The sequence below is a fragment of the Cricetulus griseus genome, chromosome 6 (genome assembly GCF_003668045.3).
Source record: "Cricetulus griseus strain 17A/GY chromosome 6, alternate assembly CriGri-PICRH-1.0, whole genome shotgun sequence".
In the NCBI taxonomy this organism is placed as follows: Eukaryota; Metazoa; Chordata; class Mammalia; order Rodentia; family Cricetidae; genus Cricetulus; species Cricetulus griseus.
This window is the reverse complement of record NC_048599.1, coordinates 50,860,791-50,886,992: the sequence shown is the minus strand read 5'-3', so window position 1 is coordinate 50,886,992 and position 26,202 is coordinate 50,860,791. Positions and strand designations below refer to the sequence as shown.

The window sequence follows — 26,202 nt, the reverse complement described above, 5'->3', positions numbered from 1 at the left end:
AAAAAAAAAAAAAAAAGATGGCTGGGCCCAGCTTCTAGCAATATCAAGGGGACAGACTCCACACTTGCCACTATACAAACATGTTTTATTTGCATGTGGCCATTCAGTAAATATTCCATGGTGAACATCACAGACAGCTGCCAGGCTACAAAATAAGAGATAGGTGTTGACTTTTCAAGATATCAGGGCAATTAGTGGGTGACTGGTAAATAGTGAAGCCACCTTGCACCTCTCCTACCTCCCAACACACCCGAATGGAGAAAAGCTAGATTCAGTTAATTACCTTTTGGCAATTATCTATTTAGGCAGCCATAGGGCTGTGTCCTGTTGGCCTGTTGGGTGAGGAAACCCAGTCATGCAGATACCCTTGGCAAGGGGCTGAGACCCTCCCAGGTGGTGATAGGACAGAGAGCCCAACTTGCTCTGGGAATGTTGACTTGACTTCATACTTTTCTTCTCATAAGGCCTGTTCTTAGAAATATGACCCCAAACACAAACTCCCTTCCATGATGAATCCTGAAGACTGGTCCCACCCAGAGGGTCCCTAGGAAGAGTTGGGGCCACACAGAAGTGAGCACAGACCTCCAGAGGGGTCCTTTCAGAGCCCATGCAACAATATAGCAACTGCTTCTTCCCACTGTGTTTCTGGGAGGAGCTGGAAGGTGAATCCATGGTTGTAACATCCTATCTCCTTTGTTGAAGTCTTTCTTGAAGGAGGAGGAATCTTCTGGTCTTTAGGTTGGTCTGTGAGACTCCACGCAGGCGCGCTGAGCCCAGCAGTTTCTGAGGGACCTGGCTAACACATTAACTGGCTATGTCTTTCCCATTCTGACTCCCCAAACCCAACTGTGTATTTCTCCCATAAACTTACCCTCAGAATTGGTTTTATGTACATTTTCCTTGGATCTTTAATGTGGAGGAAGTAGGGGTGGGGTCAGAGGAAGTAGGGCTGGACAACTGCTCCAGGGCAGCAGCAGAGGCTACAAGGAAGGTCTACCACAAGGGCATTAGACCTCAGGCCTTCATGGAGCTTTGCCTATTTTAGAAAATAAGATCTGATATTCCTAAACCTATTGTGGGGAGCACCATTGCCGAGACAAAAGATCCTAAACAGGTGTGATTGGCAGAGCTGGTATTTTGAACCATGAGGGGTTCAAAGCTGGCTTTCTCAAAAAGTGAGTTCATGGTCAGGAAACTTCAAGAGGCAGTCATCTTCAGGCGTGGGTGGGGTGAATCTTCAGGGTAGGGACCAGTCATCGATGGTGGCAGAATAGTTTCCTCATAGTCACCATGAGGAGTAAGAATGTCCAAAGAGAAAAAAGCCAAAGTGAGTCTCCTCACGTGTTCCAGAAAAAGATAGTCTGTCTGTTGACCCCGTGGGTGGCTTGGTGGATCTTCCATTTATCACCTGAATGACAAATGGCAAGACCTGCTTTGGGGGATAATCACACACGGCCTCCAGAAAGGGAGTCTCTCACTGGGTTTGTTTCTCCTGTGCTTCAGTGGTAATAGATGCTGAAGGCATGCAGAATATAGAGCAGGGTGGTGAGGAAGGCGAAGAACTGGAGGAAGACAGGGAGAGTTAGAGAGGGTCAGTGTAGGACCCAACCCCAACCCCAACAGCTCCAGATCCCCACTGGGCTTGTGCTCCCTGCATGGCCTGAGAGCAGCAAGCACCGGGCAGTCACTCCTTCCTCTGGGATCATCTCTCCTTAGGTATTGCTAGGGCTATGTTTTCCAGTTGTTCCATGCCTGAACCCCCTCCAGTTATACAACCTGGGCCTCTTTACCTGTCCATAAATCTACCCTCCCTCCCTCCCTGCCCTGGGACCTGTGACATGCCGAGCTGTCTCCCTGAGCCCATTTCCAATATGAGCCTCTGTGCTCAGGCCAGTCCCACAATCACTGGCCCAGAACTCTGCTAGGATCACCTGTCTGTGAAGTCTCAGGTTCTCCTAGAGCTCTTAATGGCCCACACTGGTCTCCTAAAGCCACTAAGCTTAGTCAGCCCAAGGACCTCCATCCCTTCCAGCTACCAATGACAAAACCTGTGATCCTTCTCACTCCTTCCGTCTGTTATGGCCAAAGCCAGCCTCAAAGTCTGCTGTCTGACTAGCTCTTGGTACATCCCCACCTCCTTTGTCTTGGCCACCATCGTCCCTCACTAGGACTTCTCAGGTCCTCAGTTCATCTCCTGCAGAGTCTGCCTCTTCTATTCTGTTCCATCAGAAAAACATGACCATGATTAAAACTGGGCTTAAAATGACACAGTGGCTCTCCTTAGGATGGAGGTCACTCCACCCTCACTGTCCTTCTGTTCATCAACCCTCTGTTCCTATCTGTCATCCATTCACACACCCATTCATCTGTCCATCCATCCACCCATCCACCATCTATCCATCCATCCATCCACCCACCCATCCATCCATCACCCACTCACCATCATCTATCCATCCATCCATACACTCACTCATCCACTGGCTCATTGATGCATCCATCCATCCATCCATCCATCCATCCATCCATCCATCTATCAAGTAGCTTCAAAGCACAGTAGTGCTTCAAGAATAGCTATTGCTAAAGTAGTAAGCAAGACATGAAAAAGTTCTTGCCTTTAAGACATATGTGGTGACACATGCCTTTAATGCTGCACCCAGGTGACTAAGTCAGGAGAATGACAAGTTTGAGGCCAGCCTGGCTACATGGTGAGACACTGTCACAAGTATGAAAATAAGTAAAGAAATAACACCTGCCTCACAGAGGTTACATTTATCAGCAGGAAGCCAGGTGAGCAGGTCCTCTACAAATAGTCCAGATAGGGATTAGGCCAGGAGAGTACGAGGCAGAGAGGGCAAAGGGGGGGATGTTGGGTGAGGGTTGTGGAAGGGTAGTGTTTGGGGGGAAATGAGCTTGCCTTGCTAATCTGAGATGTGGACAACCTTGTCTAGATCCTGAATGAGAGAGTATGTGTTTCTGGGGACAGCAATGAAGCCTGTGTAGTACAGGACTGATTGGGAGCCAGCAGCAGTAGCAAGGCTACCCGAATACCATCTTTGGGACTAGGAGTTTAATGAAATCCAAGAGCCTTGACAAAAAAAGAAAGGGGCCAGGGAGGCTGGAAGGCAGCTGGGAAATGCTGTGGCCTTCCCAGAGGCCCACAATATCTGTCTGGTACCCTGTTCTGACAGTGCCCCCCAATGCAGCCTTTGCCTGTGGCACGGCGTGGGAGCCTGTAGAAGCCAAAGGGTGACATGGGTCATTTCACACTTGGCTTCCTGTCACAAGAGGGCATCATTTCACAGTAGAGAAAGAGACAGGTGGGCTCAGAAGCCTACCGCTTGGGTGCCACCACCTGGGCATCACGCTTTTTCCACAATTTACTGTGTCCATCTGGCCTTGGCTTCCATTACTTAGCAATGACATTTCTGTGGACTTTTCTGTCATTGAAACAAAAGGACCCAGAATAGCTGACTGTGTGCAGCAGCTCAGGCTCCATTGCAAGGCAGCTGAACCACTTAGCAGACGTCAGCGAGAAAAGAAAAATGTGGTCCTGTTTATCAGGAGAAAGAACAAGATTTTGATGACTGTGGGGAGCAAGCTGAGTGGGACAAACACAAGACAAGAGGTGGCCCTTGTGCGTTTGGATGCATCCACACACACATACTGTCCTTCCTTCAGGCCCCTGTAACTTGACACAGTTGTACAAAACACTCATGACAGCATTGAGGGCATCAATGCCCTCCATGTGCACATGTCTGTGTCATTGCCATAGGCATGCAACTACTCACTGAGGCTGCAGTGTTGATGTAGTATTGGCTTGAGTTACCACCTTCAGAAATGATAGTGGCGTGTGCTTGCAGGACAGCGGCACTCATGTACAGGATGCCTGTGGTTCCGTGGTACAGACTGTCCTGGAAATGCAGAGCAGAGACAGGGGCCAATGTTATTCAAGCGAGCAACTCCTCTCTCTCTTCCTACACAGCAGGGAAGAGGGGGAGAGAGAAGCAAACCCATCCCCTACTGCCCTTTCTTTGCTGTGTGTGTGTGTGTGTGTGTGTGTGTGTGTGTGTGTGTGTATGTGTGTGTTGGGGAGGGGACACAGCACACGTGTGGAGGTCAGGGGATAACTTGTGGCAGTTACTGCTCTCCTTCCACCATGTGAGTTCCAGGGATTGAACCCAGGTTTCCAGGCTTGGCAGAAGACCTTTTCACTTGCTGAGACATCTCGCTAGCCCCTGATTTCAGTTTTGATTCTCTATGTTCTGCTATAAACACAACAGGAATGTCCTACAGAGACTGAGATGCTCACTAGCTCTTGAGGGAATGTACATCATCGGATCAGCATTTTGTAACCTCCAAGAAAGTGTAGGTCACACGTGCTGTGGCATGCCCTTGGAAGGCAGAACTTCTCCTGTCCCCAATGCCCATCTCACCATGGGATCACTGAGGTTACAGATGTGGCCCACTGCACGGGGCTTTTTGTAGGTTGTAGAGATCAAATGTAGGTCTTCACACTTTCACTTTACCCACCAAGCCATCTCCCCAGCCCAGAATTACTTTTAAGAAACAGGGCTTTCCTATGTTGCCCAAACTGGCCTTGAATACCTAGGTTCAATATATCCTCTTGTCTCAGCCTTTTAAGTTACTGGGAGACTATAGCTATACACTGCTTTACTATATATATATATATAATATATATATATATATATATATATATAATCTGTGCACCACATACATGCCTCGTCCATGGAGGCCAAAAGAGGGATGTCAAGATCCTCCTAGACTTGAAGTTACAGAAGGTTGCACACCTCCATGTGGTTGCTGGGAACTAAATCTGGGTCCTCTGCAAGAGCAACAAGTGCTCTTTACTGCTGAGCTTTCTCTCCAGGTAATATTCTTAACTTCAGGAAAGTGTGTACAATCCTAACTAGGATGGCAGTGGAGAGAAATACAAGGAAAGGTTTACAAATGTGTTTTCACTTTGAATTAGTAATCAACACAGTAATTTTGATTCTGTGGTTTTCTAGGAATCTATTTCCAGTAGGGTCTCTAATCCCAGGACTTCCATTCTCCCTCTCCACCTGGAGAAGCTCACGGTCCTTTCAAACCCAGGACACCAGTACAGGGGGTGCCACCCTCTGGTTCTTACCAGGACCCTCCATGACTCGAAACGTTTGTAAAATCCCAACAAGTAGGACATCAAGAACATCAGGGAGATGAGAAATGAGGTGAGGGACACATATAGCACCCATCCGTGCAGCAAAGGATTCGCTATGTGTGTGGCAGCCACCAGAGTCCAGACCAAGAACCCAAACACCTGTAAGAAGAGAAAAGCACAGACGGGCTTTGTTTGTGTCTTAGTTAGGGTTTCGACTGCTGTGAAGAGACACCACGTCCATGGCAGCTCTTACAAGGAAAACATTTAATCACTTATGGTTTCAAAGGTTCACTCATCAGGCAGGGAGCATGGCGGCATGCAGGCAGCGGTGGTGCTGGAGCTGAGACTGCTAGATCTTTCAGGCACCAGGAAATCAACTAACTGGGCAGTATCCTGAGTATATGAAACCTCAAAGCCTGCCTCCACAGTGACCCACTTCCAACAGAAGGCATGGCCCAGATTAAAGGTGTGCCCTCCAGCCTCAAGGTCTGGATTAAAGGTTTGTGTCATCCAGTCTCCTTCAACAAGACCGCACTTCCTCCAACAAGGCCACACCTTCTAATAGCGCCACTCCCTATGAGTTTATGGGGGCCAAATACATTCAAACTACCGCAGTTCGCTAGTGTGTGGGTAGGAGGAGTCCCTTTGCAGAGCTTCCCTGGCTAAAAGCTGAGCTGGGGGTCAGAAAGTGGACTGAGGAGTTTCCACTCAACCCTAACAACCAGAGTTTGATCTCTGGAACCCACAGCGAGCACCAACTCTCCCAAGTTGTTCTACACATGTGTCCGTGTGCACACAGAGGAAGGCTGGCCTCACTGAATCATGGTCAAGTCCAATCCTGTAAAATTAAAGGCATTGACCAGTTTTGCAAAAGGAGAGAACTCCAGTCAAGTCTGACCATGTCTTTTAGCCTAAGCAGTGTTGATAAGTAGTAGTTTTTAAGACTGTCTGAACAAGTTGTCAATATCTAAAACAGGGATTTTCACATGAAAAGATTACGGGTTTTTTTTTTTCTTGAGAAATCCATGACTTAGTGACTCAGAATAAGTTGTGACTGCATCTTTTAAAAGGACCTGGAGGAGCTGGAGAGATGGCTCAGCAGTTAAGAGCACGGCCGCTCTTCCAGAGGACCCAGGTTTGAGTCCTAGCACTCCCATGATGGCTCACTATCAGGGGATCTGACACCCTCTACTGGACTCCTTGGACACCAGAAATGCCTGTGATGCACAGACACATGTGCAGGCAAGACACACATATGTATAAATAAGAGAACCTACAGTCCATAGCAAGCCTCGTCCTCTCCACCAACCCCATGTCACCCTGTGGCAGGCTCCAATCGGTTGCTTCTTCCCCTACCTGCCTTTGCCCACTGAGGGCCTTCCTGGCCCTGGAAGCACTTGGCTCGGGGTCCTCAGGTCATAGTGACTGATGTTCTGGGATCAGTTGCCAGTGTTTAGTGTAGTTTCAGTTAATAGCCTCTAACTCTGTCCAGGTATTTGTTGTTCCCTTATCAGGGACACTCACCCTATCTCCCTCTTCTTTCTGCAAGTGTCTCCTTTGCTCTAAACTGCTCTCAGCTGTGGTGGGTGCTGCAGGCCTGTGGGGTGGGGGGAGCCAGGACTGTGTGGGGAAGCCAGGGCTGTGGGGTGAGGGGATCCAGGTGGGTGATCCCCTGCTGTGGTGGGTGATTCAGGGCTGTGGAGTTGGGGGAGCTAAGACTGTGGTTGGGGAGCCAGGACTGTGATGGGTGATCTCAGGCTATGGTGGGGGAGGGTCAGGGCTGTGGTGGGGGACCCAGGGCTATGGGGTGGAGGGAGCCAGGCCTGTGGGGTAGGAAGAGCCAGGGCTGTGGTGGAGGGAGCAGGGCTGTGGTGGAGGGGACAGGGTTGGAAGGTTCACTTGAAAGCCTGGAGGGAGAGAGTCCACATAGGCACTACATGGTTTTGTTGGTTTATCTCATTTTCTTAGCAGATCTGCTTCTAGGTGCCTCTCTGGTGGGCCACTGAAGTGCCCTTGACTCTTCATCTCTTCACTTTCATTAAAATGGGGCCTTTTTGTAAACGTTCATTTACTTTTGTTTTACATGTATGGGTGTTTTACCTGCATGCTATGTCAGTGTGCTATGTTTGCAGTGCCCTTGGAGACCAGAAGAGGAGAGGATGTTAGATCCTCCAGAAATGGAGTTACAGACTGCTGTCAGCTGCCATATGGCCGCTGGGAACCAAACCCCGGTTCTCCGGAAGAACAGCCTGTGTTAACGTCAGAACCGTCTCTCCCTCCCTAAACTGTGCTATTAAGGAGAACATTGACTTGTGACATCCAGAACTTGTCTCTGTCCCTTTCTCTCTGTGACCTTCAATACCACACTTGCACCTGTCCACTGGAGGTCTCTTTTTAGAACTCCCTCTAAAGAAAGGGCTGACTCACATAGGGACTCGTTCACTTCTGTCTAGTTCAGCTGAAAACTATGCTGCCTTCAGGCTCTGCTTCTCCCAAAACATCATCCACCTTCAGGAACTAGCTTGGCCCACAACTAACCAGAATGCAGATATGGATACCTGTTACAATAGATCTTTCTGCCATAAGCCCCCGAGCCCCACTGCCACGTGTGCGCTTTACCCCCGCCCACCTGAGTTAGGGCCCAAATTAATACACAGAGAGACTTGTATTAGGTTCAAATGCTGCTTGGCCAATGACTAGGATTCTCATCTGTTAGCTCAGTCTTAATTATCATAAATCTATATATTTTATAAGACATCTTATTGTACGCCTTATTGGCGTCCCTCCTTGCCGGTGGCTCACATGGCGCCGCTGGAGGAAGAAGGGGAAAAGGGGACACGTTGCGATGCCTCAGAAGCAGAATCACTCCAATCTGAGGCACCTACTCCACCCAGGTATCATGACTATTCCTCTAAGGTTGTTACTCGTACACCATTAGTGTACCCAGCTACCATGGTAGAAAAGCCAGCTTCTAAGAAACACCCTCATGGACTTATGGCTTATGAATGGCAACCTATACAACTGAAGGATCTTAAGAATATTAAAGAATCAGTTGTCTCATATGGTCTCCATAGCCCATACGTAAAACAGCTATTATATTCATGGGCAACCTTTAACAGGGTGACACCCACAGATTGGGGACAATTGGTAGCAGCTGTACTTGAGAATTCATGCCAAATCCAGTGGAAGGCATTGGTGAGGAAAGAGGAGAAGCTCCTTGAGTGTCAGGGCGTAAAAGAAGGTTTTGAAGCCCCTCTAGATAAGATTCTTGGTGAGGGTATTTATGCTGACCCACAGGCTCAGGCTGAATATGATGATGATATACTGTCCCTATGCATTAAAGCAGCATTGTACCTAATACAAGTCTCTCTGTGCATTAATTGGGACCCTAACTCAGGCGGGAGGCTGGCGTAGAGCGCACACGTGGCGTTGGGGCTCGGCGGCTTTTGACGGAAAGATTTATCATAACAGATACCGCCACTCAGGCTATCCCTTGTAAGATTTTCATGACTGCTGCCTTGAAGAAAAGTACTTTTGTCTTTACAGAGAACCCTGGGCTCTTAAGGAGAAAACAGGATGAGGGGGGTGAGAAGCGACCTAGGACAAGAAGCTGACCACAGGCGAGGAGTGAAAGTGCCCTCTCACAGGGTGGGACCAGCTCCAGCATCCTGGCTGCCTCTTAAAACACACGTTCTTTGTGAAGATGCTGAGAACAAGAGACTGTTGTACTCCGTCCTAAATGAGACATCTACATCACCTGCTTTAAGACCCAAAGAACATGGTGCATGAGGGGTGCGGAAAAAGTGTAGGAGGTCGAGGAAGGGGAGGAGCGTTGTGAACTGTGGTCTTCCAGACATGACACAGTCATTGCAGTCATGAATGCATCACCACTATAATTGCCTGCACAAGACCTACACAAGAACGGGCCCATCCATGCTCTGTCATAGACAAGGAAGGGACTCACAAAGGTCTGTCCTTGCCTGTGGAGCTACTAGTAGGTAATGGTTGCTGGGGGCGGGGTGGCGTTTTCATCAGCAGTGTAGCTCATGTTCTGGCAAATAATCCTCCCACCCATGCTTCTGTAAGCCTCCCTGATTAAACTCAATTAGTGACCAAAAGCTAAACAAAGCGCAGGAGGGATCCTGTTTGGGAAGATGACCAGTAGGAGTGGAGCGGGAAGTGACAAGAGGGCAATGTGGGGTGGACGTGTCCAAAACACACTGCATGTGAGTATGAAATTTTCCTAAAATTTCAAATTCAACTTAAAAGGCCATTAACTCTGGGAACAAATTCCTCCCACCTTAAACAATCAATGTCCAAGTGAGGTTTTGGAAGTTCTGGACTGGATCTGGAAGTGTCTATGGTGAACAGTGTTGACTTGTCATAGGGGAAGGGTGTCTGGGCACCGGAGGCCTGTCCTATGCTCCCCCACCCCTGCCACATCCCCACTAATGAAACCACAGGGAGAGGATAGCACTCCAAGGCACTTGACAAGTGTCCTTCCTGACAAGCTGAAGGAGTGCTGGCATCACAGCAACACCCACACTGTGCTTCCTGTTAGTGGGAATACTATTTGGGGCTTGTAAAACCAGTGCTTACACCAGGACACACATTAGACCTTAGAGGCAGCAAGTGGTCTGTGTTACTGACTATAAACCCAGGAAGGGGCCTGAACTGGAACAAATCATATATAAGGGTGAGGGCATGTTTGGAGTACACTGCCTGAATGAATCTATAAGAAAAGCATCCCTACCTCACACTCACTAGGATCTTACAGTTTGTAAAAATCTATCCTCTCAAACCATCTCATTTAATCTGTTGTGAAACTCTCAGCCCACCTGTATCAGGCTTGGCCATCAGCCAGGCTGCCTCTGTCCCCCTGCCCCTGTCCAAGCTGAAAAGGACTCCCCAACCCTTTCTTGCCATCAGAAGCTGCCTTGGTCATCACCGCTGTGTGTACATTATTTGTCCTTGTGAATTTGGTCACCACCACCATCTAGAGGGCCTATTTGGACCTTTGTCCTCAGGTTTCCAGCCAAGGATTGGGAATCCCTGTTCCCACTATTCAATTTTACACCAGTCAAAGACCTCCAAGTGTGCGGAATCTACTCAAGTTACACGGAATTTTTTTTTTTTTGAAATAGCCCTGCTGTAAAATTGCAATACAGAGGAATGTTGTTTGGCTCTTACTTCCACACCCCTCTGCCTTCTACACTGCAGATGGGATCAGGGCCAGAGACTAGCTCCAGGTGAGTGAAAGTCCAGAGGTGTTTGGTGTCTCACCTGTACCCCAAGAAGTCTGGGTTGGGAACTTGATTTTCCACTTCTCTTTAAACGCTCATATTTAACTTCACAGATTCTCTTGGCCGCCTACATTGTTCTCCCATTTTAGCCCCCATTTTACATTTCCCAAGAGCAGGGCATATTTTTAGCTAGTGTGACCACACACACACACACACACACACACACAGAGAGAGAGAGAGAGAGAGAGAGAGAGAGAGAGAGAGAGGGATATTATATTACAGTTAGACATTTAGAGTAAGTGTGCCTCAAGTACAACCCTGGCAGGGTCTTTTTCTTATGAAGAAAATGTACTTTCCTCGTAGATATCCTTCCAAAAGGACTAAACTCAAAGGCCCTTTTAAGGCCGCATGGTAGCTCATGCCTTTAATTCCAGCACTCAGGAGGCAGAGTGGATCTCTGAGTATGAGATCAGCCTGGTCTACATAGAAAGTTCCAGGAGGGCGAGAGCAGCATACTAAGACCCCATCGCAAACAAAGAAATGTAGAATAGAGTTGAACCAAAGGCTTGGTCTTGTATCTTAGAGTATAACCCCTGTTGTTGGGAGCTGGTGAGGTGGCTCAGTGGTTCAGAACACACACTGCTCTTGCAGAGGACCTGAGTTCAGTTGGACCATGTTGAGTAGCTCATACTTTTGCTACTCCAGGGAGAGGGGCATCCAACACCTGTGGCCCCAGTGGGCACTCATGAGCATGTACCTGCCTATCTACACATACACACTTCGGGGAATGTCGAGGAGTGGGTGAGATTGAGGGGGCAAGTCTGGGCACGGTATCAATAGATAGTGAGAAAACCCCTAGAGGCTCATGGGTTCAGACCAAACATAGGGCCCTTTAAGGTTCTATTGGACACAATAGCTGCAAGTGTCAGCATCAGTTAAGTTGAAATACAAGAGTTCAGAGAATAAGAATAATTGTTTTTGTTTTGTTTATTTTTTTTTGAGACGGGTTTCTTTGTGTAACAGTCCTGATTGTTCTGGAACTCAATCTGTAGACCAGGCTGGTCTCAAACTCACAGAGATCCACCTGCCTCTGCCTCCTGAGTGCTGGGATTAAAGGAGCATGCCACCATGTGTGCCACTTTTGGAACATCCTTACTATCTTTGAAAACAGCTTAATGAAGGAAAAGAATCCAAACATGGCACAGTGATAAAGAGCTTCTAATATATTGGGGGGGGATGGGATGCAGCTCAATAGTGACATCATCTCTGCTGTGGGTTCAGTTCCCAACACCACAAAACAAAACAGAAAACAACAAAATCAAAACAGAAACCCGGAGAAGCTTGGCACCACCTTAGGGCAGGGCTCTGAGTCCTGTGGGTTCCTGGAACTCTCTGGGGACTCAGACAGCTCAGCAGTCTGGATCAGGTCCTACAGATGCTGCCTGAAGTGGCCAGGGAAGCTGTGTTGTTGGAAGCTCTCCAGATGGTGCTGCTGAAACCAAAACCCTCCGCCAGTTTTGTTTGCTTCCACTTTGCCCCATTCAGTTCTCTGCACGTCATACGTCTGGGTTGGAATCCCAGCTCTACCAGGGGGTTGTGTAACCCACCTGTGCCTCTGCATCCATCAGACAGAGGAGGGGGTCTCTCTGGTTCTGGCCATTAGGGCTCTTAGATAAAGCTAACTAGTCTGACTTTGGCTTGTGGAGAGTGTCAGATAACCACTAGCCAAGGCAATTACAACCACTTGAAGGGCACACGAGGACAAGAGGAATGTTGCATGGGAAAGAACCAGAAGAGCAGGTGCCCTAGCTGGTATTGTTGAGGGGTGGGAAGTTGGCATCCGAGGGTGGGGGTGAGTGCAATATTATTTGGGGGGGGGTTAGACCCCTTTCTCAGAACAGATGAAAGTCTTTAAAAATGCACTTATGTATACACACACATATGCTTGCACACACACAATTTTTTGCCTATAAATTTAAGAGACTCACAGACCACCCCCCTTCCTCCATGCCCATCTGTAACCTGTAATTAAAGTTCAGGTTAAAACCTGATTTTTTGTTTTTTGTTTGGTTTGTCTTTTTTTTTTTTTTTGCTTGTTTGTTTTTGTTTTTGAGACAGGTTTTTACTATGTAGCCATAGCTATACTGGAATTTACTAGGTAGACCAGGCTGGCCTCAGGTTCACAGAGATCCTCCTGCCTTTGCCGAGTGCTGGGATTAAAGGCCTGTGCCACCATGCCTGACAAACACCTGTGTTATTAGCAACCCTGCTACTTTGGAAACATTGATCAACACATTAATTTGAATTGTTCCACTCAGTAACTTCACTTTTCAAAGCTGTCCTACACATGGTATGGGTAAACAAACAAAGAATGGACATGGTTTCTTGTTGCGTCTTGGTTAGATACAGAAAAGCTAGGAATTAACCCAAATGCTCATCTAGAGGACACCAACTAAATCAGCCATGCCTGCCAGAGCGGGACCCTCTGCAGCCTTCCGAAAGAAGAAGGAAAATGTTTACTTCCGGAAATGGAACCAGACCCAGCAGATCACAGCATGCCCAGTAGGTTCAGATTTATGTGCAACTGGAGGAAAAGGAACAGAGTATTTCTGGACTGAGACCTTGTCTCGGCTTCAGGGAGAACCAATTGGTTTGAGTTCAGGCTTCTCTCCCTCTCCCCACAACCAGCAAGCAGGGGACAAAGTTTTCAATATGGGACCACGGTCATGTTTAAAATGATCCAAAACAAATAACACACACACACACACACACACACACACACACACACACACACACACAAAAATTAAAAGCATGAGAAGAGAGTAGCTATGCTACATGAAGGGGGGTCCTAAAGTACCCCAGATGAGATCTGCCTTCCCAGGCAGGAGTGAGTAGTGGTGTTGATGAGGGCCCTGTCCAGTCAGTCAGTCAGTCTACCTGAGCCGTGGCCCCATGAGGGGCCCAGGATGTGGCAGGGATATACAGATCTGCACCATGGGGTTCCAAGCCAGGGTGGCTTCAGTGTGTGGCAGACAACGGGCTGAGAAGGGGAGGCACATGGAAGGTAGAGACACTGGTGGCAGGTTTCTCTGCATAGCTGGGTGGCATTTCAGTAGGGTAGGTCTCACGAACTGCCAATACCACATTCCTTTCTTTCCTACCTGTCTTAGTTCCCAAGACAGATTCCTCCCTTACTTGGTTCTTGGGTGACAACATAGTTTACCATGAATTCCCATGAACTGAGAGGAAAAAGTCAAACCAAATTATGGGTGAGGCTCATCAAATAGGGTCAGGGTTCCCATAACTACTGACAGCATGGGAGGAGTGGATCCCATATAGAACTCATTCAGGTGTGGTTCACAGTGGGAACCCCAATGCCCTGAAGGCTCCCTGTGATACTGCGATTCTTCAAGATAAAGAAAACTATGGTTCCTTGAGCTGAGGCTGATGGGATCCAGGGTCTTTGGGATATTTCCTTTAAAAAAAAAAAAAAACTGTACTAAGTTACATTGATTCTCAGCCTCTGGGCTAAAATAAAGTGTAAAAATCATACTAAAATACACAAAATCCCTCCTGAACTATTTGGTAGATTGCAATTTAGTGGCATTATGTACACACACACACACACACACACACACACACACACACACACACACACACACACACACACACACACGTATGCTTTATGTAACCATTGCTGTAGCCCAGCTCCTGATCACAAAACAGAAACCAACCTCCTGCTTCCTCCGTGTCCAGCCCCAGCAGCCATCACCTGACCACTCCGGGTCCCTCAGATAAAAGAAGTCACACAGAATTTCTCTCCTGTGACTGGCTGATTTCACTTAGCATATTTCTTTCAGGCTTTGTGTTTAGCATGTGTCAGAATTTCCCTTGGTTTTAAGGCAAACTAATGATCCATTACATAATGTAGTCCTTGCCTGAGAACAAGTCAAAGCTTATGATTTCCCGGCTTTACCACGTGCAAACATGACAAGCATCTGGGAGAAACTTTCAGTTTTGCAGTTATAGATCTCCTCAGCCTAGTGCTCTGTGATTGGATGGGTTTTCTGCCTTCCCCTCAGGCAGCAAAGTGAGTCAAGGCTCCCAGAAAGCCAGGAACTCATGGACACTCTGCAGTGGACCCATGCTATTAAGTTAGAATGTGCTGAAGGTGACGCATACTCTGTGAATTTTCAATTTAAGGTAGTTTGAGCTTACATGGTACTCAGCAGTGCAAGACTCCCACATAAACCAAGAGGCATCGTGTTGCTCTTTGTTTATCCTCTCATCTGTGTGGGTTGCTTCCACCTCTTGGCTACTGGGAATAATACTGCTATACACAAAGGTGTGCAAATATTCCTTTGGTGGAAGAATGAGGCACCATTGACCCTGGGCTGTGTCTAGTACTCATCAGGTAGTGCCCTTGCAAAAGGTCTGGAGAGTGGTGATCCATCAAACAGGTATTCCTGTTGCTGTGGACGTTGCTTGAAGGTTTGTGACATCCAATCAAAATGCTTCAACCCCAGGGAGACTTTAATGAAAGCAAACAGCAAGAATTTCCATGGAACAATGAGATTTTACACTGAATGGTAAAACAGTGTGAATGGTAAAGGAATTTTTCATCATGTCTTGTTTTTCCCTGGCACATTTTTTATGAATATATATTTTCCAGAGCTGGAGAAGAAACCCAGGGCTTTGTGTGTGCCAGGTAGTATTCTATTACTGAGCTATGTACCCGGCCATCCCCCATTTAAAAACTTACTTTGTTTTAATTATGCATATGTGTGTGGGTGGGTGCAATGTACACTTGGGAGTTCAGTACCTTAGGAGTCCAAAAAAGGATGTCAAATACCCTGGGGCTGAAGTTACAGCAGTTGTGAGCTGCCCAGTGTGTGTCCTGGGAACAGAACTCAGGTCCTCTGCAAGAGCAACCCAGGCTCTTACGTGCTGAGCCATCTCTTCAGACCCCTGGTTACAGTGAACATTAAGCCTGGCACCTAACCAGGGAGGAGTTAGGTGCCAGACTCCTCAACTTCCAGCAGTATCCTCTCTGTGTAGCCCTGTCCTGAAACTGTCTCTGCAGAACAGGCTGGTCTGGAACTCAGAGATCTGACTGCCTCTACCTCCTGAGTGTCGGGATTAAAGTTGTGCACCACTGCATCCAGCTCCACACTGGAGCTTTCAAATGTGGACCCATTTGAAGGTTATGACTTCATGTTAATGCTTCATTGACCAACATGAAGAAATCAAACAGACCAGAATGGAAAGTATGGGAGTGCAATGTCCAAGGAAAAGGAAATACTGTTTCCTGAGTCTTTTGTTTCAACACACACACACACACACACACACACACCAGTTGCCATGGAATTATGTCTCTTTCTGTGAAGCACAGTCAACTGTGGAAGACCATTCTCTGGCATGCCTCCCTGACTCTAAGCCAAGGGCTTTTGTAGTATCCTGCCTTAGCCAGCCTACCCTGGATGTGTCTCCCTCACAACAGTAACCCTGTGGGTAAGGATCTCAGGGCCAGGGGCATGAGGGTGGAGGGGTTGGTGGGAGGATGAGAAATGCTGGGACTTGGATGACAAGAGTGAGCCACCCACAGGGTGGTAAAGGTAACCAAAGCCAGAGCAATGGGAGGGGCCCTGGAGTGTGCGCTTTCTACACATGTCATGGAATGCAACACGTTGGCTTCTTGAAAGAAGCAAAGCCAAAATATAAACGTGGAGAGTTACAACCTGCAACAGACAAGGAGAGTGCCGGGGTCATGTCTACAGCTCCATCTGAGCGTAGGAAGCCTGGGGATTTTATTCAGGGCACTTACATATGTTCACATGGGGTGGGTCCACACTCAAGCACTCTCAATTTAAGGTCATAATTTAAAAAGAAAAGAGTAGGCACATTATGATAGGGGTTGGTATTTAGCTCAAAATCCCAGAGCAGGTAAGCAAAGATTAAAAGGATGGACAGGAAAGCCCCTGAGCATGCTCAGTTAACACCAGAAAGCTTTAGCTGGAAAATAAACAGTATTTTGGAGGTGCATTAATAGAGGTGACTGACTTGCTTAGTCATTAACCCAAGGACTACACGCAATGGAATGGCCCCTGGTGGAGGCAGAGGCCCACAGGCAGCACTGGCCTTCTTCAGAGGAGCTGGGTGTTCCTGGGCAGGCCCTGCTCACTGCAGGCCTCTGTGGAGTAGATAGCTCTGAGACATTAGTCTCCACTGTGTATAACCTAACACACAGCTTTCCGAAGCATGTGGTCAGATAGCCACATTTCCTTTGCCTGGGAGGAAAATAGCTCTGAGAGGCCAAGGGACTTCGCCAAGGACCTCACCTCCATCAGGGTCCCAAAAGAGCAATCATTGTATGGCATGTCCATGTTCAGTAGATACACACAGGACTTGCAAATTCTGAGTCATTCTGCCCTGACTCATGGGGAGAGCATTTTTCTCTTTGTGGCTTTAAGGTTAGCAGGAAATTGCCTGCCCAACTTGCCCAGGCCTCCTGTGAGGCCATTTCTTATTCTGGCCTCTTCAGATAGTGTGGGCTGGAGCCCCATGAGCCACTGCTTCTTACAGAACCTTCACATAAGGGCCCTGTAAGTGCTCTCCAGACCTGGCTGCAAGCCCAGGAAACCTGGAGCAAACCGGCCTGCACTTCCTCCCTGCTCTGGGGGCTTCCTGCTCCAGGACCACACCCTCTCATTCAGACCCAGACTGACCCGAGTTTTATTGATCAAAATGCACAGATTTACAACGTAGCATAAAATAGAATGATAAAAACAGTCTTATCTACCCAAAGGCTGAGGGCACTTTCTTTCGTGATTCTTCAAAATAAATTAAAAATAAAACATTAGGTGTTAAAGAGGACTGTTTTTAATTTTTCTTGTCCATTTGTGGATTTTAGGGAGTTAAATTTGCCCCTTGTTTAGGGCTTCGCCCCTCCTAGCCTTCCCACCTACACTAATCCTTTCTCACTCTTTGGCCCAGGTTCCATGACTAAGTTCTCAGGAAACCCTGGGCTGTGCTCTAGACACCCACCGTCTCTGGGAACCCAGGCATCCTTTGTGACAGGGACTCTTCTACTTTATTCCATCAGGCACTGTGTCCCCAACCACTGCCACTGATGCACCCCCAAAACCACCTCTGCTCAGCTGTGACCAGACCTTAGAGGGCAGGGCCAGCTGAAGTCACCTCCAGAAAGCCCCCCTTTAAGCCCAATCTTTTACTATTACTCTTTGCTTTGTTTCTTTACTCTGCTGGTTGTCAGGGTCCTGAGTTTCTGAGGCAGGACTGGGTCTTGAGATCTTCATGTCCCCAGCATCAGGCACAAAGCCCAGCGCCAAGCAGTCCCAAGCAGAGATTGTCACCTTAAGGAAGACAGGTCTCTGGGTACACTCGTCTGGCAGTACCACCTGATATCTTCTGGGCCTGCCTCTGTGGTCCAGCTATAAACCAGCACTTCTTCCAAGAGCCTCAATTGATGGATGGATGGATGGATGGATGGATGGATGGATGGATGGATACAGAGGCTTATTTGCTTCACTGTCATCCACATCCTGCTCTGTTCCCTCCCAGATCCCTGAAATTCTTAGAGAATGGCTATAAGTCTGTGTTTGGATTTTCCTTCTCCAACTGCCTCTTCCTCGTCCATTCCCCACATCCTTCCCCATCCTAAGTTGACCCAAAGTCCTGGCGTAAAATTGTGCTATTAAAGATGATGGTGTTTAAATAAATCACTTGGGCAGAGGACATCTAGATGGGTGGGGGTTGAGGGCTATAAACTCTTCTGAGGCAGAATCGAAAGGAAAGCTCAGAAAAACCCACCCACGGCAGGAATTTAGATGGGCTTGTCTAATATAGATCAGAATACTCTAGGGCAGTGGTTCTCAACCTGCCTTATGCTGCTACCCTTTAATACAGTTCCTCATGGTATGGTGACCCTTAACTATAAAATTATTTTCACTGTTACTTCATAACTGTAGTTTTATTACTGTCATGGATTTGCACCTGTGCTTTCTGATGGTTTTAGGCAACTGTTGTGATACCCCCACAGACTCCAGACTCTAGAGCCTACAGCCTAAGACCTCTGGCTGGGAATCCCCCTGAGGCTTCACTCTGGGAACCTATCTGGTATTTTGTAGGTGCAGCAGTGGCCAGGCAGTGGGAATCAGGAATCCAGATGGAGAAGGCCCAAGGGGGTGCAGCTGCAAGGCTGGCTGGCAGGGATGGAGGACAAAGAGGAAGAATGGCAGAGGCAGAGACCAGAGTGTAGTTGGGGGCAAAGACCAAAGTCTTGGGCTTCTCCTTAGTCTGGCTTGCTTCCTCCTTTTACTAATCTGGACAACTTTCTAGAAACTCTCCTGACTCTCCCAGTTCTGCTGTGACTGAGGGGGAAAGTCACATAGTGGAATGAATTAAGTGCCTAGGCTAGCCCTTCTTAACTCTGAGACTACATCCTGGGCCCTCTGATCCTGGTCCCAGGTTATTTCCTTCAAGTCTGATATTTGCATGAAATCATTCTAACCTACTGGCCGGATTCCAGAACTATCCACGGCTGTCTGTCTTGCTTGTACTGAGGCAGACCACTTACTTAGAGAAAGTTACTGGTGGTTAGTTGGATCACGAGGCCAAAACAGACCTAGAAATTTCCAGAAGGTAGGAGGGGTGGTGGGATACATGTTGAAACAGGCAGCTTCCTAGTGTATCTCTGCTTGGATCCTGCCCCTACATCTTCCTCAGGTCACAGACTTTCTGGGGCATCCTTGCCATGTTCTGGTGATGGGGAGCTGGAGGGAGGCAGGTGAGCAGGTTCTTTCTGTGACCTTTCCCAGTCTTTCCTTTTCTTTCCATCAGCAGATGGCTTCACCCCTAGGACCCTGTCTGGGTGAACACTGTTTTACAAGAGTAGCCCTGGGCAGTGATCTGAACATCACAAGTCAAAGGTTCCTTCCAGAGTTAAAGCACCAGCCACTACTTCCCTTTTGTTCACCTAATCTGGAGGTAGGCAGTGGTCTCTTTCTGTGTTTGCTATTCTCTGGATTGCTTTATTAACCTTGGGGTGCTCTTGGTGTGTGTGTGTGTGTGTGTGTGTGTGTGTGTGTGTACAAACATGCTCTTGTGTGCTCCCATTTGGAATCCTGGTGTTTGGCACTGGGAAGTCTTCATCAGTGGTTTCCTTACTTTTCTGAGATAGTCTCTGCCTGAGCCTATAGCTGCCTGAGCCTATACCTTAGCCAGTGAGCTTCCAGATCCACACATATGCCCCTCAGTGCAGGGGTTGCTGGTGCTGCTCCTCTCGCCTTTTACCTGAGTCCTGAGGATTGAACTCGGGTCTTCATGCTTTCCCAATGAACACTTTGCCCCAATCCATCCATCCATCCATCCATCCATCCATCCATCCATCCATCCATCCCCCACTATAGAACAGAGCCTGAAGCTCAAGCTGAGGTCACTGTAGAAATGACAAAGTCAGTCTGTGAGGAACAGGCTTCACTATAGCTGCTTGCATGAACCAGGGCCATTGGAAGGGGAGCATTGGATAGCTAAAGACAAAAAAAAATCCCAGCTTCTAAGGAAATCCCCCTAATTATTTCTCCCTGCAGACCACCCGGTCAGCTTCAGTCCTGGCAGGGTTGGCTCTAGCTGGGCTCTGCACAGTTTCAAACTCTTAAGTATGGCGAAATAGAAGAAGGAACAAAAGCAAGTAGATTGGAGTCAAGGGGAAACCGGGGGAGTAGAATAGAATGAACTTCTGGGGCATCTCAATGGAGGTGAGCAGTGAGCAGAAAGAGCTTCCAGCATCAAACAGCAGGCTCGGGCCTCCTCTCCTTTTAACTAGCTGGCTCTCTAAGAATCTTCTCACTCTATGCTTTTTAATTAGGCAAAAATCTAATTAAAGTGTAAGCTAATGAGAAGGGTAAAGTTCAAGTGACTTCCTTAAACTCCCATTCATAAAACATTCCCCAAGGACAGCCACTGGGGTGAGCTCTCAGCGGCCACCTTTCAGCTTGCCAAATAGCTCAGGAGTCAACTGATACCACCCAGGTCATGATGTGATGGGCTCTGTGCTCTCACAGTCATTAGCCCTGCAGAGAGAGGCAGGGCTGGCTGCCATGCCTACCCCCGGCTTAGCCCCCAGTGCTGGCATGACCCAGAGCCCACACTCTGCATGGGGTGGGAAAATAAGTGGATGTCTGTTCTCATCTCAAAACCCACTGAGTTCCTCACCCTCAGAAGTTATTTTCTTTCTTTTTCCTTTTCCCTCTTTTTGTTTTTGTTTTTTAAAGACAGGGTGTCTTTGTGTAGCCTTGGTTGTCCTGGAACTCACTCTGGCCTCAAACTCATGGAGATCTGCCTGCTTCTGCCTCCTGAGTGCTGGGATTAAAGACATGCACCACTACTGCCCAGCTAAGGTTGTTTTCAAGCAATACTTTTTTTTTTTTTTGGCAAAACAAAATTTTGTATTTAAAATTTTTTCATTTTACATACTAGCCTCAGTTCCCCTCCCCCCTCCTACCCTCCACCTTCTTTCACCCCTCTGAGGGGCTTAAGGCCTCCCTTGGGGAATCAACAAAGTTTGGTATACCAAGTTGAGGCAGGACCAAGCCCCTCTCCCCTGTATCAGGGCTGAGCAAGATCATAGGTAATGGGCTCCAAAAAGCCAGTTCATGCACCAGGAATAAGTCCTGGCCCCACTGCCAGCTCCCCACAACAGATTAATCCACATAACTGTCACCCACATTCAGGGGGCTTTGTTCAGTCCCGTGCAGGTTCCCTTGCTGTCAGTCCAGGGTCTGTGAGCACCCACTAGCTTGGGTCAGTTTTCTCTGTGGCTTTCCTAATCATGATCTTGACACCCCCCCCCTTGCTCATATGATCCCTCCTCCCCTTCTTCAACTGAATTCCAAGAGCTCAGCCCAGTGCTTGGCTGTGGATCACTACATCTGCTTCCATCAGTTACTGGATGAAGGTTCTATGATGACAATTAGGGTAGTCACTAATCTGATTATAGGGGAAGGCAAGTTCAGACATCCTCTCCACAATTGCTAGGAGTCTTAGCTGGGGTCATCCTTGTGGATTTCAGAGAATTTCCCTAGCACCAGGTTTCTCCCTAACCCCACAATGGCTTCCTCTATCAAGACATCTCTTTCGTTGCTCCCTTCTCCATCCCTTCCTCAACTCGGCCATCTCTAGCCCTCATGTTCCCATCCCCCATCCCCTTTCTTCTACTCCCCTTCCCAGTTCACCCAAGAGATCTTAACTATTTCCCTTTCCTGGGGCCCTCCATGTGTGTCCCTCTTAGGGTCCTCCTTGTGACCTAGCTTCTCTGGGGTTGTAGGTTGTAGCCTGGTTATCCTTTGCTTTATGTCTAATATCCACTTATGAGTGAGTACATACAATGTTTATCTTTCTGGCTCTGGGTTGCCTCGCTCAGGATGGTTTTTTCTAGTTCTATCCATTTGCCAAAGTAGTACTTTTAAATAAGAAATCTAGATTCTCTACTATATTGAACAAAACCTCAGTTATGTTAAAGTTTCATGCCATGCTAGGGAAGAAGTAAAAATGTAAAACAAACAACAAAACATTTTCCAACCACCCTGGAAAACAATTTGTTAGTCTCTTAATAACAACAAAACAGACACACACTCTTCCACCTAGCAAGCTACGCTTAGGCCTTTCCCTCCAGAGAAGTGAAAAATGTACTCCAACAAAAGCCAGAACATGAATGCCAACAGCAGCTCTATTCGAGACTGCCCAGAACTGCAAACATTCAATAGAGGTGGTTAGATTATGAAAAATCCTTATCGTGGAATATTACTCAGCAATAAAAAGGAACAAACTGTGAATCCAGTCTCAAAAGGTCCTATGCTGTTCAATTACATTTATTTATATAACTTTCTTGAACTAAAAAAATTATCCGTAGAAGTACTTATTTCTAACAAACTGTTGGAATAGTGATAAGGAACATGGGATGGGTTGGGGTCCCCAGAGAGTAGCAAAAGGGGGGCTTCTGGTGTGATGAGACAGTCCCGAACCTTGCTCTCGGACAAATCTACAGGGGTAAACTGAAGATTTGTCTCGCCAACCTCAGTTTCCCAGTTTTAAAACAACTCTAGTTAGGAAAGACATGGCCACTGGGGAACTGTAGGGAATGCAAGTTCCTATAGAACCACCATTATCACAGAATAAAAAGTTTTAAAATGCAAATATTAATGCTGAAGATCGGTAAATAAAGCATTGTAGGCAAAGGTCCTTAGAGTAAGCTACTGGAAGCCTGAGCTACCCTACCTGGCCTGTCATCTTCAAGAGCCACAAAGAGCCAGAGGCGTACCTCCATGATAGCCAGAGTGTGGCTTATGGCCATCAGGGAAGATCCCAGCTTGTTGGATTTGATCTGACAATGAATCTGCCCACCGGCTCCATGTGGTGCTCCACAACAGCTGCTGGTGGCTGGGAAGGTCACTGAAGACACCATTGTGTGATGTCACCCCGAGCTACTCCACCGCAGAATCACTGCACCCTAGTTCCTGGGTGTAGGGGACACAGTAACCACGCCTCCTCGGGGCTGGCTACAGGTGTGCCTGACCACGTCCTGGCAGGCATGGTCAGGGTGACGTGAGGGACGCGCACCTGGGAGCCCCTTCTTTTTCCCTGCTTCATTGGTTTGCTCTGCTTACTCCGTTTCTTTCCGGCTGGCTAGGTTGCTCTGTGAGTAAGGCTCTCCCTAATAAATATACCCTAATATCTCTACTGGCTCCGTATCGGTATTCACCTTATACCTGGGTATTGCTTTCTGTGCTCTGCAATGGTGTCCTGGCCTCGCTGCTTTCTAATCCATTCTATAGACCCTTGTCTCAGACCAGAAGACTAAGGAAGGGTCAGGAGTACCTGGAGGCATGGTGCTTTCACATCGATCACATGGATAGCAGAGGGGGATACATCAGACTGCCCAAGCCAAAGACCGGTCTGAGCCAAACTGGCTCAGCACAAATACACGTTTTCCTAGCTTCCGTTCATGGAATCAAAAGTTGATCCTTTCCCCAACCTGGTCCCCTCTTTCCCCGTCTTTCATCCAGGCACACATGATTCTGGAGTCCTTGCTCACAGCGGGTACAAGTAGCATGTGCAGAATGATGCACTCAACACACACACACACACACACACACACACACACACACACACACGCTGCACATGCTCCACCTGTGAACACATGCATACATACAGGTCCTGCCCACTTCTGTATTTTCTAAGTTTTAAACAATGAATAAGGTTGACTTGCAAATTAAAAATTTGGGGCAAGGCTAACTGGAAGGGTACTGCCCTAATGGACTAATCCCTTCTCTAGAACACCAAGATGAAGGCAGGGGAGCCGCCCCAGAATGAAGGGAAAAGGACAACCAAACACAATGAGGAGTTTTAGCCTGGACCCTGGGTCAGAGAAAGGCCATTAGTGGGGAAATGAGCAAATATGACAACAATGGTCAACAGCAGAGTGCTAATGTTAACTTCCTGGCTTGGGGAGATCTGTGGGGTTCAGAGTGATACACACTTCCTGTACTGCTACTGTGTCTTTAAGAGAAATCTAAAATTATTTAAAAATAAGTCAAGAAAACCAAACCAATGACAATGTCCTCTTTTCCTCCAAGTCCCAGGACACCTTGATAGTACTCTTCTAGGAATCCACTGCAGAAGGAGGACAGGTGGGGACATTTGTGGGCCCCTCAAGTGCCAGTTCTCTACCTGGCTGCTTTGCTGCCTCAGCCATCCAGCCTTCTTCGAGTGGCAACTCCCAGGGACAGCCCTGGGCCCTCCCTGACCTGGGACTGGCCATCTCTTCTTGCTGGTGCTGCATTTAAGCCACCCAGAAAACACTCACAGAGACCCCTGGGAGGTAGCCGCCATTCCTACAATGATTTGTGTGACTGGCAAGAATATGCTCAATAAAAAGTGGCAGAGACAGCTCTGTCCTGTCATACATGTGGCTGCTCCAAAGTGAGGGCCACACCCAGGGCCTGGCACACAGAGTTCAGAATGTGATCAGCCTGGCAGGATGCCCACGTTTGTGGGGGATTGAAAGAAACCTATCTCTTAGGTGGGGTCTCTGCCAAAGCCACCCAACTATGGGGCTCAGCTAGCTTGGCTTCCCTTTCTTGATGAACAAGAATGGCTGTTTTAACCAATTTGCCTAAAATTCACTCCATCAGTCCCAGCCTTTCGAGGAGACCAAGAGAGTGGAAAAGGTTGGCCACTGGTGCCAGTTTTATGTACTATTCTGAGTCTTCCTCCCGACACAGAGGCAGCACTGTCAAATTCAGAGCTCAGAAGAAAAAATCACGCACAATCTAGATACTGCAGGAGCAGAGGGAACCTGTTTTCTACTGGATGCATGGCTGAGCCCAGGCAGGGAATAAAGCCCAGTTCTGCTGTGGGGTGCCCCAGAGTCCGGCAATAACAAGTTCTCTGGGGTAACTTGGGCGTTTCAGGAGATTGTTTTATGGACGGTGCTGTCATGAGCTCCCTCCTCTGTGGAGACACATAAATCAAAGTTCAAAGTCAGCTGATGTACTTTGAGAAATACTCGGAGAACTTCTTTTAGAAGGCCTTTTAGAGAGAGAGTCCTCTGGTTCTTTGAACTTTAGGAAAGTACAAACAGCTAGGTGGAAAGAAACCAGGTAATAGAATATTCCGAGACGTCTGGGTAATCTAGAAGGTGGCTGCACACCTTCAATAAACGAGTGTCCTGGGGAAGGTTCCTCTTTGGGAAGGAGGAAAGTTCGCTCTAGAGGGACACAGCCTGGGGTCAGGCAGATAGTATGGAAAGTGGGCACCCGTAGCTAGCTGCCTTACCCCATCCCCGGATGGGGGGTGGCGGGTGGCGGTAGGTCGGTAGCACAGGAGTGGTTCCCAGCCCCTCCCTCCCTGCTGGTGGCCGAAGCCGCACTCACCAGCTCCGGTAGGAAGAAGGCAAAGGGGATGGTGAGAAACACAGCAACGACCCCCGAGGGCACGTCGGGCGGGGCATAGCTGGTGGCCGGCGGTGTGTCCCGGGAAGCCATGCTGTCACCTATGCCGGTATCCTTGCTCCACAGCACTCGCCCGCGCCCGCAGCTGTTCAAGTATCACCTCCCGCCCGACAGACACACCCATCGGACGAGGGACGTCGCCTGGGAGGGGAAAAGAAAGGTTCCAGAAGAGCAGGTCCTTCTGCACAGAGCCGGCCAGCCAGCCAGAGAGAGGGAACTGGTGCTGCCTCGTGAAGGCTCTTTTCTAGACTTTCCCTGGAGCAAACGACTCCAGGAGGTATCCAGCCATGCCCCTGCTGATCTTTACACTCAGGATGTAAGCAGTGTTTTTGTTTTTGTTTTTGCTGATATAAAATACATTTATTGAGGACCTACTATGTGTAACCATCCACAGACACCTCTGGAGCTCAGACAGTCCAGCACGTGGCTATGTTATACTTTTCCAAGAGAGGAGACTGGATAAGAAAAAGGTACAGTCAAGGTCACAGAGTGGTCACACAGATTGCCTTTCTTCCCATCAAGGCGACCCTGGGATTCTAATTGAGGGATTGAAGCAGCCAGGCATTACACCTCCCCTCTTCAGGGATTTGGTGTTGTCCCAACTGAATCACTCTTTGGGGTCTTGCTCTTGCTGTCTTCCTAGTCGAGCTAGGACCCAGGGTTGGGGCCAAGCAGTTCCTTCCCGAGTAGAGCCCAGGGCTGGCTGCCTTGCTGTGTTTCCACACAAAGCTGTTTCTTTCACACGCAAGCCAGGTCTGGAGACTGGACCGAT

The 26,202-nt window shown here is 48.1% G+C and overlaps 1 protein-coding gene across 2 annotated transcripts; it reads right to left on the bottom strand.

Annotated features, from left to right (window-relative positions):
- Positions 1 to 127: 127 nt before the first annotated feature.
- Mall (mal, T cell differentiation protein like) lies at positions 128 to 25,463 on the bottom strand. 2 transcript variants are annotated; one of them, XM_027421865.2, is made up of 4 exons: positions 25,353 to 25,463; positions 5,150 to 5,317; positions 3,789 to 3,911; positions 128 to 1,562 (listed from the first exon to the last, which is right to left on the bottom strand). In XM_027421865.2, exons 1-4 carry the CDS (start codon positions 25,461 to 25,463, stop codon positions 1,500 to 1,502), a joined length of 465 nt encoding a protein of 154 aa, XP_027277666.1. In that variant the 3' UTR covers positions 128 to 1,499. The 2 variants fall into 2 exon arrangements, with proteins under 2 accessions (XP_027277666.1, XP_035302648.1); XM_035446757.1 differs by lacking the exon at positions 3,789 to 3,911.
- Positions 25,464 to 26,202: the final 739 nt, after the last annotated feature.